Genomic DNA, 15,267 nt, shown 5'->3' with positions numbered 1-15,267 from the left:
ATCTGTACACTGTCTAGCATTTCCTGAGCACAAATGGCTACACACAGCAGGAGGTCTTGTGAGTTCTTTTTACTCTTGCACTAGTAACTGACCACAGAGAGGATTAGGGAGATGCTAATTTCTTTTTGAGTTGCAAATTGCACCTAACTTGAGACAAAAGAATTTGTAGCTGTCCTCTTCTGCTCGGTTTTCAAGTTGTTCCAAAAACAACTTTTTGTTGTGGCATGCCATGTAACGCAGGCAAAACAAGCACATGACCAATGTGCACTTTTACCGACAAGTGTTGTGCATGTCAATGTGTGGGATTCTAGCAACGCACTGCTTGTTCTGTGTTGTAACAACGGAATCTGTTGCATAAAACTGTCAGTGTGAGAAGTACCCTCAAGCTGAAATGGGTGTTCACTCTTGCACAGGACGGAAGGAACACATAGAGAAATGCACCTTGTGTTTTTAGAGAGAAGAGCCTGTTTAAATTCTCCCCCTAATCTTCAAGTAATCACAAGTGTAATTTGATCTCCCATCTGTCAGCACAGAAATTCAGCAGTCCTCGGCAGACACAGCTAATATGTAAACACAGGATGTTAACCCTGAAAATTTATTGCAGGAGTTTTATAAGGCCTCTTTTCCACGAACTGTTTACAGGCAGTGCAATGCCTCTCAAACTCTCTCAACTGCTCACTGCTTCCTGGCAACTGCTTGCTAAGCACACAGCTCAACAGTTCGTGGAAAAGAGGTCTACGATGTAAGAAATAACTTTTCTGTAAAGATTATGCTGTTGCTTATCTTAGAGCAGAGAGAAAGTTCTGAGTACAGGTCCACTCTCAGGAGAATCTGTTTTTATGTAAATTGATAAACCAGGAGGAGGGACGACCTCTCTAGCCTAATGAGGCTTACCCCATCCTTCTCAGCCAGCCAAATCCAGCGCTGGCGCCCCTGAACAAACGGTGGTCCGCCTGCGCAGGCACACTAATGGCTTTCCACTTGGGCTCTGCTCTGCCAGAAATGTGTACAGCGCCGACAGGTGGACTTTTGGGAGTCCCACTGCTGGATCACCTCTGCTGAGGATTTGAGATTTGTACACAAGCACATAAAGACTACAGCCAAGCAAAGGGTTACTGTTTCCATGGAACTGTACAGTTTCTTTTTATTTTGATTGGTTATAAGTAACTATTCCTCAAATGGTGATTGGCAGCCTTCAGCACATAGGCTCTTTTGATTGGTTATTATACGGTCAACCAAATCTCTAATGGAGAATGGCAGCCTATCTTTTTTTTTTTTTTTTTTTCCAGATGCATGATGGTCCGCTTGCAGCGTATTTGCACAGGATATGCTGTGGTCCTTGCCGTGTCTGTGCGCTTTTCATTCACAGCATTGTGCATCCAGTCCGCTAATTCCTCTGCCTGTCTGGTCCACATTCCACCGCCACTGTTGTCATAGCAGCTTTGTTTACCTGTAGGGGACAGTCGCGGGGAGCCCGCTCTGTTTTGCGGTCATGGGGAGCCTGCGCTCACAGCCTCAGCAATACATCTTCATATTTTTCTTACCACAGGGTTATTTTAAATTGCACCTCCTTATGCTGGGAACACACGATGCAATTTCCTGTCCAATCTACAGGTGATCAGACAGGAAGTTGTAGCGTGTGGACATGTCCAAACTGCTCCCGATCCATAAATTGATGGATTTTCCAATGATAACTTTGCAAAATCGATCCCTTTCTCGATCGGACATGTAGGAAATAATCACTAGATTCCCACCGATCGGGTAGGGCATTGCACCGTGTGTTCCCAGCATTAGACGTAAACATACCATGTAGGTAATCTCGGGAAGTCCTGGGCTCCACACCGCATATTTACCCTTTCTAACAATAGACCATAAATAGACCTGGGCAGGTTGTTTTCTGTGAACACAGCTATGTGAGGTGCTGAGTCACATGTGGCTGTTTGGAAAGCTGAGTGATAAGGGCTTGTGTGACCTGCTGTCATATGATCTGCTCTGCAAAGGCAAACAAACTCCTGTTGTCATAAACCACAATGCTGCCTTAGCACAATGCAGGCTGGATTCCTACACCTCATCACACTAGAAGAAAATTTAAAGAGGAATTTTAACCCAGGATTGAACTCAGTAGCTGATGCCCCCTTTCCCACAAGTAAGGGGGGGGGGGGGTGTAACTGGTTTTGGAATGGGGGGGGGGGGGGCTTAAACTGTACTTAAAATAGAAAATATGATAAAATGTTCTATTTCTCAGATAATAGTCGTCATAAATAATGTGTATATATACAGTAATGGCTGTTTTTGGAATGGAGGGGGGCTTAAGTACCTGGAGGAATCCCATGCAAACACAGGGATCAAAATTTGTTGGCCCCTTATACGACAATGGGGTGATAAAATTGGCCAATCAAAATATAGGTGTGTACCAGGCTTTAAAGCAGGGCTGTGGAGTCGGAGTCAGGGCAATTTTGGGTGCCTGGAGTCGGGAAAAAAAATGCTCCAACTCCTAATGAATTTAAACTGTACTTAAAATAGAAAATATGATAAAATGTTCTATTTCTCAGATAATAGTCGTCATAAATAATGTATATATACAGTAATGGCTGTGCTTAGTCCACAAAAATGAAATAAACCAATCAAAATGAGTTACTTGTGCTGCTTCAATAAAGCAGTCACCGTATTTTTAAAGTCAGATATACAGATCTGATTGTGACTGTATATATGATGTGTACACAGGAATCTCATATATATATATATATATATATATATATATATATATATATATATATATATATATATATATATATATATATATATATATATATATATATATATATATATATATATATATATATATATATATATATATATATACTAAATAACATCTATGCTGTAAGAATAAAGCCTGATGTGTAGCCGTGTCACTAATAGAGATGGTCAATGAGATGGAAATAATTCTGCATTGATGCTGATTTATGCAAATGTATGCACTCCCTTTGCTCATGAAATCAAATAATTTGATACGTTGTTAAAATTTGGTTTGGTGACTATGAATTAAATGGTACCTGAGAAAGATGAAAAGAAAAGTGTTATACATACCTGGGGCTTCCTCCAGCCCCCTTCAGGCTAATCAGTCCCTCGCTGTCCTCCACCACCTGGATCTTCTGCTATGAGTCCTGGTAATTCAGCCAGTCAGCGCTGTCCGGCCGCATGCCGCTCCCACAGCCAGGAACATTCTGCACCTGCGCAATAGTGCTGCGCAGGTGTAGTACGCTCCCGGCGGCGGAGTGTGTGCATGCGCACTACGCCCGACTGGCTCAAGTACCTGGGCTCATAGCAGAAGATCCAGGTGGCGGAGGAGGACAGCGAGGGACTGATTAGCCTGAAGGCGGCTGGAGGAAGCCCCAGGTATGGATAAAACTTTAATTTCATCGGTCTCAGGTTTACTTTGTTACACAGTAGTACTATACTCTACATATGCACTCCCCACAGAGCTGCAGGGAATCCACTGAGAATGCTGTGCACATTGAACACAGAGGTGTTGTCTATCACCCATAAACCTGGTTCAGATTGTGCATGAAGAATGTGTAATAGAGGAAGAATCTCCTTATTCCCCTGCACATCACTCTTACATGTACCCACAGTTACATTGCTTAGGGCCTGATAGATGTTCTTTGTTCTGGTCTGTACCTTTTTTACAAGTACTCTTACCAAGGACTAGTTTTTAGTCTATGACTAAAGGAAATAAATATGGCAGTCTCCCTATCCTTCTCACTTCAGTGGTCTTTTTTAAAATTCCTAAGTGTTGGCAGTTAAGAGACGAATTTCATGTTACATACTTTTAATAAACAAGATTGTAATATGCAAATTAGAGGAATCGGTGGAATCCTAAACTGAGGAGTTGGAGTCGGTGGATTTTTGTACCGACTCCACAGCGCACTGCCTAAAGCCTGGTACACACTTTCAATTATGATTGGCCAATCACAGACCAGTGTTAAAAATATGTAGTATGAGTGTTTCCCTGCACAATTTGCTCATAGCATTCAATATAATTGTGTTGGTTGGTAAACCCTCATACTGCATGGAGGTGGTGGAATTGGTCAGTGATTGGCCAATCATAACTGTGTGTACCAGGCTCTAGGTGAACTTTCTAAGGAAGCCAATCAACTCATCCCTGTTGGAGATTATGCATGAGATGGTGATTTTCTGACTTTGTTGCAACCTCCATGAAGCCTGAAACTAAGACAGTTGGCAGCAATTACATTTGATATTCCAAAGCTTGCCGGTTGCTGAAAAAGCACCCCTCCCCCAAACATTCACAAACCCTCCAGCGACATCTTGTAGCCTCCCTACAGCGCCTAGCGGATTTCCGTCATGCTCCACGCACGGACGCCGGTGTGTCACCCGACCCACTGACCTCCATGCACAGACACCGGAAAGCCAAATGGAGCTACAGGGAGGCTACAAAATGTCACTGGAGGCTTGGTAAGTATTTTATTGCCCCCAAATACACCCACAAAAAGTCCCCGTTATCCCTCAGGCCTGTCGGTAAGTTGAGATTTCCGGTTGCCTGAGTTCTGGATAACTGGAACAACAATTAGAAAATGAGTATCTAGTTGATGATCTCTGTAATATATAAAAACTATCAAGCAAACTCCATGTAGATAATGTCTTGGTCAAGAGCTGAGCCTGGGACACCCAGTGCTACAAGAAGTTACAGCGATGCAACCTCAGAGTCGCTGGCACTGGTAGTCTATGGAGGTAGTTTTTGTGTCTTTGCCATTCTGTTGCATTTGAGACATCGTGGATATTTTCTCTTGCCCAGGTTGACCATGGCGAAGTGCGTGACGGTGTTGGCGTTCCTTTCCTGCTCAGCGCTGATGGTGCTTTCCGGCCCTCTGGTGGACTTGGAGTCAGAGCCCTCGCTACGCTTCTCTGTGATTGGTGATTGGGGCGGGCTGCCTCTCCCTCCCTATTTCACAGAACAGGAAAACCGTACGGCCCTTGAGATGGCCAATACCGCAGCTAACTGGGGAACTGACTTCATTGTGTCTGTGGGGGATAACTTCTACTATACCGGCGTGCATAACGTCCATGACCAGAGATTTAAGGTAAGCATAGTAATTACGCTGTATTCGGCGATAGCGCTTGTAAAAGACGACACATATTGCCTCTACAAAAACGGCTGAAATTCCATTATGGTACTTGTTAGGCAGCACCCAACCCCCTCCAAGTAGCTAGTGACGCTTATTGGGCAGCAACCCCCCTCCAAGTAGTCAATGGCCTCAATTTACTAAGCTCATGCTGGAGACAAGAAGGCAAGAGAAAACTTACCTCCACACAGTAAGGCCCAGTGCACACCAAAACCGCTAGCAGATCCGCAATACGCCAGCGGTTTTGGGAGCTGATTTCAGAGCGATTCTAGGCATGTTTAGAGAGGTTTTCTAAACATACCTAGCGGTTTTGGGTGCGTTTTTGTGTAGCAGATTACACATATTGTTACAGTAAAAGCTGTTACTGAACAGCTACTGTAAAAAAAGCCTGGCAAACCGCTCTGAAGTAGCGTTTTTCAGAGCGGTTTGCGTTTTTCCTATATTTACATTGAGGACAAACGCTTCCGAAATCCGTGTCTGTGCACACTGGAGCAATGAGGTTTTGTAAAAAAAAACCCATAGCATTACATTGGGAAGAGCTTTTGAAACCTCTAAAAGCTCTTCCCAATATAATGCTATGGGTTTTTTTTTACAAAACCTCATTGCTCCAGTGTGCACAGACACATAGGATAACATTGAGCGTTTTGAGTTTTTAAATCTGCTGCTAAACTCCTCTGGTGTGCACCAGGCCTTCTCTTCAGAGAATCTGTACTCTAATATTCTTACACTAAAAAGCATACCATTCTATTCATTATTTTCTCCTGTGCCCCTCTGTGCTGTTTCTGCCACTCTCTGCTGCAATCCTGGCTTGTAATTAACAGTTTTAGGCAATGTTTACAAACAAACTAACCAGCTTCTAATAGGCTCAGCTAAGCATAGTGTGTGAGTCATTGAGTATGCAGGGGGCCTGCAGAGGGTGTGTATCACTTCTACCAATCACAAGCAGCCCTGCACATTCCACACAATCAAGCCTTAGCCCGACAAACAGGACAGAGGAAAGATACATTGATTTATTACAGAGACAGTGTAATTAGGAAGAGCTGCAGTAAGCCCCAGCACATTAGAACAGGCATAGGAACTCATAGGATAGAAGAACTAAGGCTGAAAAAATTGTTACAGAGTCTCTTTAAGTTACCGCCTCTGTAGTTATTTTCACACGCAGTTAATGAATTGAGGCCATAGACTGTTCCCCACCCACCCGTTGATCTGCTGGAAAATATATATTATAATTTTTATTTATTTTTGTTCTGATCACTACATTTATAAATGTAAAGGTCGGAGTAATATCCACTATACAGATCTCCAAATGTTTGTGAGTTTGATAATGGAGAAGAGTACATATAGTGAGGGGAATAAGTTTCATTTGATCCTGTGCTGATTTTTCTTGTTTGACCTCTGGCCAAGAAATGACCAGTCTATAATGGTAGGTTTATAGTAGCTGAGAGAGACTGCCTGAAAGAGGTAAACATCAGGTATGTAAGTGGCAGCCCCTGTCTGGGTCAGGACCAGGTCAGACTAGGGTAACACTCACTGATAAAGCATTACAACCATAAAACCCTTTCCTGTCAGTAAATGGCTTCTGAGAGCTGGAAAGAGCTAGAAAGGGTCAATAGTTCATAGATTTTAGCTCTGGCATACTTTAATGAATGAGTCATTGAGCAGAAACCATAAAACAGTAAAAACTTCAAAGCTAAATTTTAGAATAAAACTGGGATATCTAATAAAATCCGTTTGTTTTCACCTCGGGTGTCCTTTAATCCACTCACATAGTTTGATTGAAAAAGTCATCTGCCCAACCAGACTTCTCTTAGGTTTTTGTTTTTTTGTTTTTTTCCTTCTAGGAGGTCATTTATCTTCTGTTTTATCTTCTGTTTTTAACCTCCCTGACAATATGGATGAGCCCGGCTTGTCCTAAAAAACAAAAACAAACTAGAATCGGTAAGGACAAGTCCAATAACTATTAATCTCCTGCGGCGTTGCTGGTGCATGGGATCCCCCGCTGGCACCTCGCAGCTTCCCTGTGAGTGTATTCCGGTCATCTTCTCTGGGATCCCCGGCGGTGATCTTCTTCCTCCTTTGTTTCCTGTCCCTCAGAGATCACGTCCCCTGGGGTATCTCTGATGCTGCGTACGCCCCCTGGTGTCGGGTGCACGCAGTGTCCTCAGATCAGGCTTCAAATTCTTTTGTATTGCATTCATTACAAACCTCTGTATTGGATCCAATATAAAAAATTCTAAGTGTAAAAAAATAAATAAAAATCTGCCCATAGCAGCAAATAACTTAAAAAATAAATAAATAAATTAGTGTGTTTTTAACGTATGTTTGCAAGACCACAACAAGCGGTCCAGAAAAAGGCTTACAATATAAAGAAAAACACACAATAATACAAATTGTACTGCTTTTGGTACAAAAATCACAGGGAAACCACTGGGGAGGTTAAAATAATGTTTCGGCATTCTGCAATTGAAGTACTGCCAAAATAATTTAGACTAGTTTCTTGCTTTACTGATGGTATAACAGCCATTTTACTAACCAGGTGTGAGTATAGGAGAAAATGAATTGCATATGGGCCCAGAAGTGGCCTAGTCTCCAGATGTTAGTCCAATAGAAAATCTGTGGAGGGAGCTGAAAGTTGGAGATGCCAAACTTTAGCCTCAAAAACTTTGACTTGGAGAGGATCTGCACTGAGGAGTGGGCAAAAATGCCTTGAGATGTGTGAAAGCTTGGTGGCCACCTACAAGAAACGTCTGACCTCTGTGATGGCCCACAAGGGTTCTGCCACCAAGTACTAAGTCCTCTATTGATAGGTGATCAAATACTTATTTCACTCATTACAGCGTACATCAGGACTTTTGACAAACAAGCTAAATCAGCAGGGGGTCAAATACTGCTTTCCCTCACTGTTGGGCTCGGTTCACATTAGCATTTGCCAATGGAACCGACCGTACAATTCCGTGGTCCGTTCCGCTGGACAAAAAAAAAAAAAATGCAACTGGACCCAATTTTCGGGACCATTTCGCTCAGAGAAATGGAAGGTTTTGCAGCACAATAGGATCCTATGGAAAACCGACGTTTTACAGCACACTGGCTGTAAACGCGGACCATTTTCCCGGATCCAGATGGCCAGATCTGTACGGCCGGCTCCGGGGGAAAAAACACCGCAAATGTTTCCCAGGCCTAACTGTGGCTCATCTTCAGTGGTACATCTGAAGTACTATAAGGGTGTTTTTTGTGAGGGGAGTGGGGAGATAAATGCACTTGATCACATTGGGTCACAAGTATTGGGAATTGCCTTTAACTGATCTCTGCCCAAATTGTAATTTGCATGACTCCATGCAGCAGCATGTTTGGACCATTGAACTTCCTGCACTGTTTAATTCCTATATTTACTTTTTTTTTTTTTTTTTTTTTTTTCTCCCCCAGAGCACATTTGAGAACGTGTTCAGTGCGAAGTCCCTGCGTAATGTCCCCTGGTATGTGATAGCCGGGAACCACGACCACAAGGGCAACGTCACGGCGCAGATTGCATACTCCAAGGTGTCTCCCCGCTGGTAAGGTCCGCTGTATAATGTATACATGGGGTGGCATGTGTGTACAGAGTAGTTATAAATCGGTTTATATTATGATCAAGTTTTTGGTACCCAGGCAGTGAACTAAATTTTAACCAATGAAAGCCTCCTCTGCTTTGATTAGCTAAGTTCCTTCTTTCCCTTCCTGGGTCAGTGGAAAGGTGTGTGTGTGTGTGTGTGTGTGTCACAACATAGCCACACGTTGTGGCATAACCCTAGTGGCTTTCCACTTTCATCCTAAGAAAACACTAGATTGTGAGCCTGATAGGCAAGGTCCTGATTCCTTTTTTTTTTTTTTTTTTTTTTTTTTTTTTGAGATGAGCTTCTGTTAAGTAAACAAGACTCTTATTTGAGATACTTTTTTCTGATTCATTTTTGGATAATAGTTGGTGTATGAAATGAGTATCTCTCATTTTAATCCAAAATGAAGGTCTATTAATAGACTACCGGTTTTGTCCACTCAGGAAGTACCCAGCGCTGTACTTTGACACATCCTTCAAGATTCCATCTACCAACGTGTCGGTGCGCATGCTGTTCCTGGACACCGTTACCTTCTGTGGCAATTCTGACGACTTTGCTGAAGGGCAGCCATTAGAAGCTGCAGATCCCATACAGGCTGAAACCCAGCTCCAGTGGCTGACAGACAAACTGGCAACTGCAAAGGACGACTACCTGCTGTTAGTCGGACACTATCCAGTGTGGTCTGTTTCTTCGCATGGGCCCACCCATTGTCTGGTGCGCCTATTGAATCCCCTGCTGCAGAAGTACAGAGTGACAGCTTATCTCAGTGGGCATGACCACAACATTCAGGTATGGGGGAAAGGGATAAATGACTTGTGCTTGTTAGAACTGACTCTAAAGAGGACAAAAAAATAAATCCATACATTGCAAAGTCAGGAGTTGGAAAATTAGAAGAGAGATCAAGAAATGAGTGATATTTGCCATGTAATTTGTTCATATTGTTTGATCCTCAATGAGCCTGCATATCATCATAATCTTTACTGTTGGCAAACATGGAGGAAGAAAAAAAACAGTACCAGCTGCCATTAATAAACACACCCTCTAACAATGTGATAGGCTAAGGCCACATACACACATCAGACCATAGTCTTTTGAAAATGAAAGATCACAGACCAATCTTACCACCCTTCCTGTAGTATAAGAGCCATACTCTACACAGTCTATTCTATGGAGCTGAACTCCCCATCAGAAAAAAATCTTTGCAAGATGCTGCACACACCGATGCTGTACAGACACAAAAGATCAGTATCTGCAAAAGATCTGTTCCTGCAAATTGCAATGATAGTCTATGAGATCTGCAGATCATCATACACACATGATTTAACTGACATTCATCTTCAGATCAAGCAATCATCCGCAGATCTAAAAATCCATCCTGGTGGATCTGATCTGCAGATGAATGTCAGTTAAATCATGTGTGTATGATGATCTGCAGATCTCATAGACTATCATTGCAATTTGCAGGAATGGATTTTTGGCAGGAACAGATCTTTTGCAGATACTGATCTTTTGTGTCTGTACAGCATCTGTGTGTGCAGCATCTTGCAAAGATTTCTGGCTGATGGGGGGTTCAGCTCCATAGAATAGACTGTGTAGAGTATGGCTCTCATACTACATGAAGGGTGGTAAGATTGGTCTGTGATCTTTCATTTTCCAAAGACTATAGTCTGATGTGTGTATGTGGCCTAAAAGGTGGTTCTGTGTGGTGCGACATCACACTGTAGGAGGGGTTTCACCACAATATTAGCCATGAAAACCCCCCCTCTTCATGATCTACTTAAGCGGAGGACCTCCCACACATGTGCAAAAGACCCCCGACTTACTGGGGCTGATTGTGGTTGAACATCAGGCCGCAGGAGGGAGGAGAGGGACTCAGACTTGCTTATGGGGTTGGAGGAAACCCCAGGTACACATTGATTCTATTTGGTCTCTGATAAAAACTATTTCCTATACAACAAACTATGGTCTGTAATACACCAGCTCTTTATCAAGCTTGCATGCATCTATACTGATTTTTGCTCTAACGAGCTGGTGTGCTGCAGACCATTGTGTTGTGTGTTTTTGCTATTACCTGTGGAGGAGGGGGGTACGTTCGCTGTCTGCTTGCACCTACCTACACCACTGTCCAGTGCTGCTGACCCTTGGAGCTATATATATTTCCTATACATATTCTGGTCTCAGGCCTGGTGCACACCAAAAAAACGCTAGCAGATCCGCAAAATGCTAGCAGATTTTGAAACTTTTTGTTTTTCTGTAGCGTTTCAGCTAGCATCTTGCGGTTTTTGTGAAGCGTTTTTGGTGTAGTAGATTTCAGATATTGTTACAGTAAAGCTGTTACTGAACAGCTTCTGAACCAAAAACTCCTGCAAAACCGCTCTGAACTGCCGTTTTTCAGAGCGGTTTGTGTTTTTCCTATACTTTACATTGAGGCAGAAACGCATCCACAATCCAAAAAATGCCTCACCCCAGGAGTGTTTCTGCAAAACTCCTCCCGCTCTGGTGTGCACCAGCCCATTGAGATACATTGACCAAGCGTATCCGCACAGAAAAAGCTGCTCTGTGTGCACCAGCCCTCAGAAAGGAAACTTGCCTCCCCTACAAGATAGAATCTGCTTTGGCCTGACCTCTGCTGGTGCTGAAAGGCAGCACAGGGTATGCTGGTCAGATGAGTGTAAGCCAAAAGGCCCTGTATACCAGCAGTCCATTGCTGGGATCCTCACTGACAATCTGGTAAATTAGAAGCTGTCAAAAGCAAGGGCCTTGGGCAGTGCAGTATAAAGTTCCATACCAACGATGCAATCTTTCCTCCAGGTTTTTTTTTTTTTTTTTTTCTCTCTCCACAAAATATTGTGATCAGCGCATCAGATCACTGGGCAAGCAATTGTTAAGATCACCATAGACTCCCACAGTGGTTTTCACGATCATGTAAGCTATCGTTTGTTTGCGCTCACACTACGTTTATTAGGCCAGATGGATTGGGGAATGATTGTTGGCAGAAATCTTTTCTTTTCCACAGACAGTTAATAGGCAGTGAAATGCCTCATTCTCACAACTGCTTGTTGCTGCTTGGTAACTGCTCACTGCTACCTGGCAACTGCTTGCTAAGCACACAGGCCTAAGGCCTCTTTTCCACAGACTGTTGAACTGTGTGCTCAGCAAGCAGTGACCAGGCAGCAGTGAGCAGTTGTGAGAGATTGAGATCAACAGTCCGTGGAAAAGAGGCCTTACTCCTGCCAAATTGCCAATCACACTTTTAGGCTGGGTACACACAGCAGAAACCCTAGCGTAGCGGGAAATGCTGCATTTTATGCAGCAATGTTAATTTATTGAATGCAGAAGAATCTCCATTTCACTGCGTTTGTACAGTATGCGTTGAAACGCTGGTAGTGTTGCATAGCATGCAGGCTGGCTGCCAAAACTCTCATAATTAAGTCTATGGTAACGCATATGCATTGGGGTGTTTTTTTTTATGCATTTTTTTCATTTAAAGGGAAGGTTCAAGCAAAAGTTTCACTTACCATATATACTCGGCTATAAGTCGAAATTTAGGACTGACTCAAAGTTTAAAAGTGGGGGGGGGGGGGGGGGGTGGACTTATACGTGAGTAGTCCTAAATTTCCCAACTTATAGCCAATATGCCAGTGTCCTCCCTCCCACCCACCATCACCCAATGGGAGCTGTCTGCATCAATGCCCTACTTGCGCTTTGTAATCCTGTGGCAAAGTGATTCCCACGGCAGAAGGCATCACCCCATCAGCGTGCGCTGGTTTCTCTCTTCTCCCTTCACCCGCGCTGACCTCCGTGCTTTAGCGTAGCCCCGCCTCCTGATGTCAGACGGAGCTACGCTAAAGCACGGAGGTCAGCACGAGTGAAGGGAGAGAGAAACCAGCGCACACTGATGGGGGTGACTGCTTCTGCCATGGGAATCACTTTGCCACAGGATTACAAAGCGCAAGTAGTAAATTTTATACAGAGGCTCCCATTGGGTGATGGTGGGTGGGAGAGGGTAATTATAAGCCTCAAATGCTTGGGTGACGGTGGGAAGGAGGGGTGCAATGGAGACAAGGTCAGGGGCCCCTATGGGTGATGGTGGGTGGGAGGGGTGATTTAGGGCTCGTTTCCACTATAGCGAATCCGCATGCAGGCACCGCATGCGGATTCGCATAGGCAATACAAGTGGATGGGATTGTTTACTGCGGGTAGCATTTTGGCGTGCGGGGGAAATCTGCACAGCAGAGCCGTCAGATTTCGCATGCGGCAGGAATGCGGGCGAATCGCCCGCAATGCTTTTAATAGGGAAATCGCATGCGGCTTTGTCATGCGGATTTCCCCGCGATTTCGCATGTAAAGCTATGGAGCTTTACACAGGCAGTGACATGGTTAAATTTGCCTGATTCCTTGCCAATGGGAAATCCGTATGCGGAAACGCATCCGCATGCGATTTCGTCCACGGTGGAATCCAGGCGATTCCGCACCGCAACAGTGGAAACGAGCCCTCAGAGGCAGCAAGCATGTGGGTGATGGTGGGTGGGAGGGAGGTGGTAATTAAATGCATCAAGTGTTTGGGTGATGGTGGGAGGGATGGGGGAATTGCAGGCAGCATGGGTAGGGAAAATGAAAAATTCCAGCTTGAGGGTCAAATATTGGGGTCGACTTGTATCTGAGTATATACGGTACCTGGGGCTTCTACCAGCCCCATGCAGCCATCCTGTGCCCTCATTGTCACTCACTGCTGCTCCAGTCCCCCGCTGGAAGCTTGCCGACCTCGGAGGTCGGCGGGCCACATTGCGTACATTTTATGCATTCTCGCTAGTGCAGGAACATTAACACATTTTTACGCGTTACTGGATCAATGCGTGAACCACTAACTCATAAAAATGTATGTGTTAATGTTCCTGCACTAGCGAGAATGCATAAAATGTACGCAATGCGGCCCGCCGACCTCCGAGGTCGGCAAGCTTCCAGCGGGGGACTGGAGCAGCAGTGAGTGACTACGAGGGCACAGGATGGCTGCATGGGGCTGGTAGAAGCCCCAGGTAAGCGTAATCCCACATCAATTCGAAATGATTTGCTTTTTCATCAACCATCCCTACTTGTATATTAAGGCCTCTTTTCCAGACTGTTAGGCAGTGAAATGCCTCTCAAACTCACAACTGCTTGCTGCTGCCTGGTAACCGCTTGCTGAGCACACAGCTCAACAGTCCGTGGAAAAGAGGCCTTAAGCATTTTATTTGTGAATGTGTACATAGGGATAGCTGTCGTCATAGTCTGCATTATTCATTCTGTATCTCTGCTGTGTGCTAGTTTAAAAACCTTTTCATAATCTATTCCCCCTCTATTATTCCTCAGTATCTACAAGATGATCTTGGCATTGGTTACGTGCTGAGCGGAGCCGGAAACTTTGCGGACGAGTCCCAGAAACATAAGCACTCCGTTCCCAAAGGCTACCTGAAGTTTTTCTATGGTGATGTGGACAGGAAAGGTGCTTTTGCCTATGTGAAGGTCACCGCTAAGGCAATGGACATCACCTACATAAAGGGCACCGGAAAAAGCCTCTTCCAAACCAGACTTTATCCACGAAAAAACTGACCGCGTCAGCAGCCTGGAAACTGATTTGTTCTACGGGTATTACACACGGATAAAACCTGTATCTCTCCGGGTATTACACACGGATCAAACTTTTCTCTGTATCTCTCCAGATTTGCAGAGGAAGCTCTGGGAACTTAGTACTTTTAATGCTGGCCTCAGTCCTATGAGAGTATGGAACAATTATCTGATGGTGGGATTCAAGCACATCCATGCTAAGAGAAACATGGAGGCTCATAGCTAATCTTGCATTTGAAGGACAACTGAATTGAGAGGAATATGGAGGCTACCTTATTGATTCCCCCCCCCCACTCAATATACCTCCAAGTTAAGGTTCTCTTTTAAGATAAATCTCTCATTTTGTGTTCCCGAGCTGTGGCTCTGGTACACTTTCATAGGAAATAATTATGGCAGCCTTCATATCCCTCTTGTCCTGTTTAAAAGAAAAAAATGCAAGATTCCTGGTTGGGCTGACTGTAGCCTGGAGGAGGAAATGCTGACCCGGAGTTCTGAGACCTTCTCCACGTCTCTGGAAGTATTGAATCCAGAGGATTGGCATGAGAAGACCAGCAATGCTTCCCTAAATCCTCTTTTTAAAGGTTGTGCCAAAAATGAACGGATCACTTACTTTTTTAAATTTTGTGAGTTTGTGTTTTTCTGTTTTTAGTTTTAAAGAGACCCCGAGGTGGCATTGTATTACGTAAGTGGGGCACAGAGGCTGGTTGGGCACACTAACAGCCTCTGTTGCCCCATCGTGTGTCTCAAAGACCCCCCTGCTCGCCGCTATACTCCCCGCAGTGCTGGCGACACGCAGCGCGTCGCCAGCACAATGTTTACTCTAGCGCTGTCTGTCAGCGCCGCTCCCACGCCTCCTCCGCATCGCCGCTACCCGCCCTCGTCCCTTCCCTCCAATCAGCGGGAGGGAAGGGACGAGGGCGGGTAGCGGCAAT

At 44.4% G+C, this 15,267-nt stretch overlaps 1 protein-coding gene across 1 annotated transcript in view; it reads left to right on the top strand.

Moving 5' to 3' along the window:
- The window catches only part of ACP5 (acid phosphatase 5, tartrate resistant), a 35,041-nt gene extending 20,008 nt beyond the window's left edge, over positions 1-15,033 (top strand). Inside the window, exons 2-5 of the mRNA XM_068272184.1 lie at positions 4,814-5,099; positions 8,565-8,692; positions 9,175-9,520; positions 14,081-15,033. Of these exons, the coding sequence (XP_068128285.1) occupies positions 4,814-5,099; positions 8,565-8,692; positions 9,175-9,520; positions 14,081-14,320 (1,000 nt within the window). The 3' untranslated portion in view covers positions 14,321-15,033. The remainder of the gene's footprint in view (positions 1-4,813; positions 5,100-8,564; positions 8,693-9,174; positions 9,521-14,080) is intronic.
- Positions 15,034-15,267: the final 234 nt, after the last annotated feature.

This window comes from Hyperolius riggenbachi, chromosome 3 (assembly GCF_040937935.1).
Source record: "Hyperolius riggenbachi isolate aHypRig1 chromosome 3, aHypRig1.pri, whole genome shotgun sequence".
In the NCBI taxonomy this organism is placed as follows: Eukaryota; Metazoa; Chordata; class Amphibia; order Anura; family Hyperoliidae; genus Hyperolius; species Hyperolius riggenbachi.
Note: the sequence above shows the minus strand (reverse complement) of the source record. Positions and strands in the feature narration are given on the sequence as shown.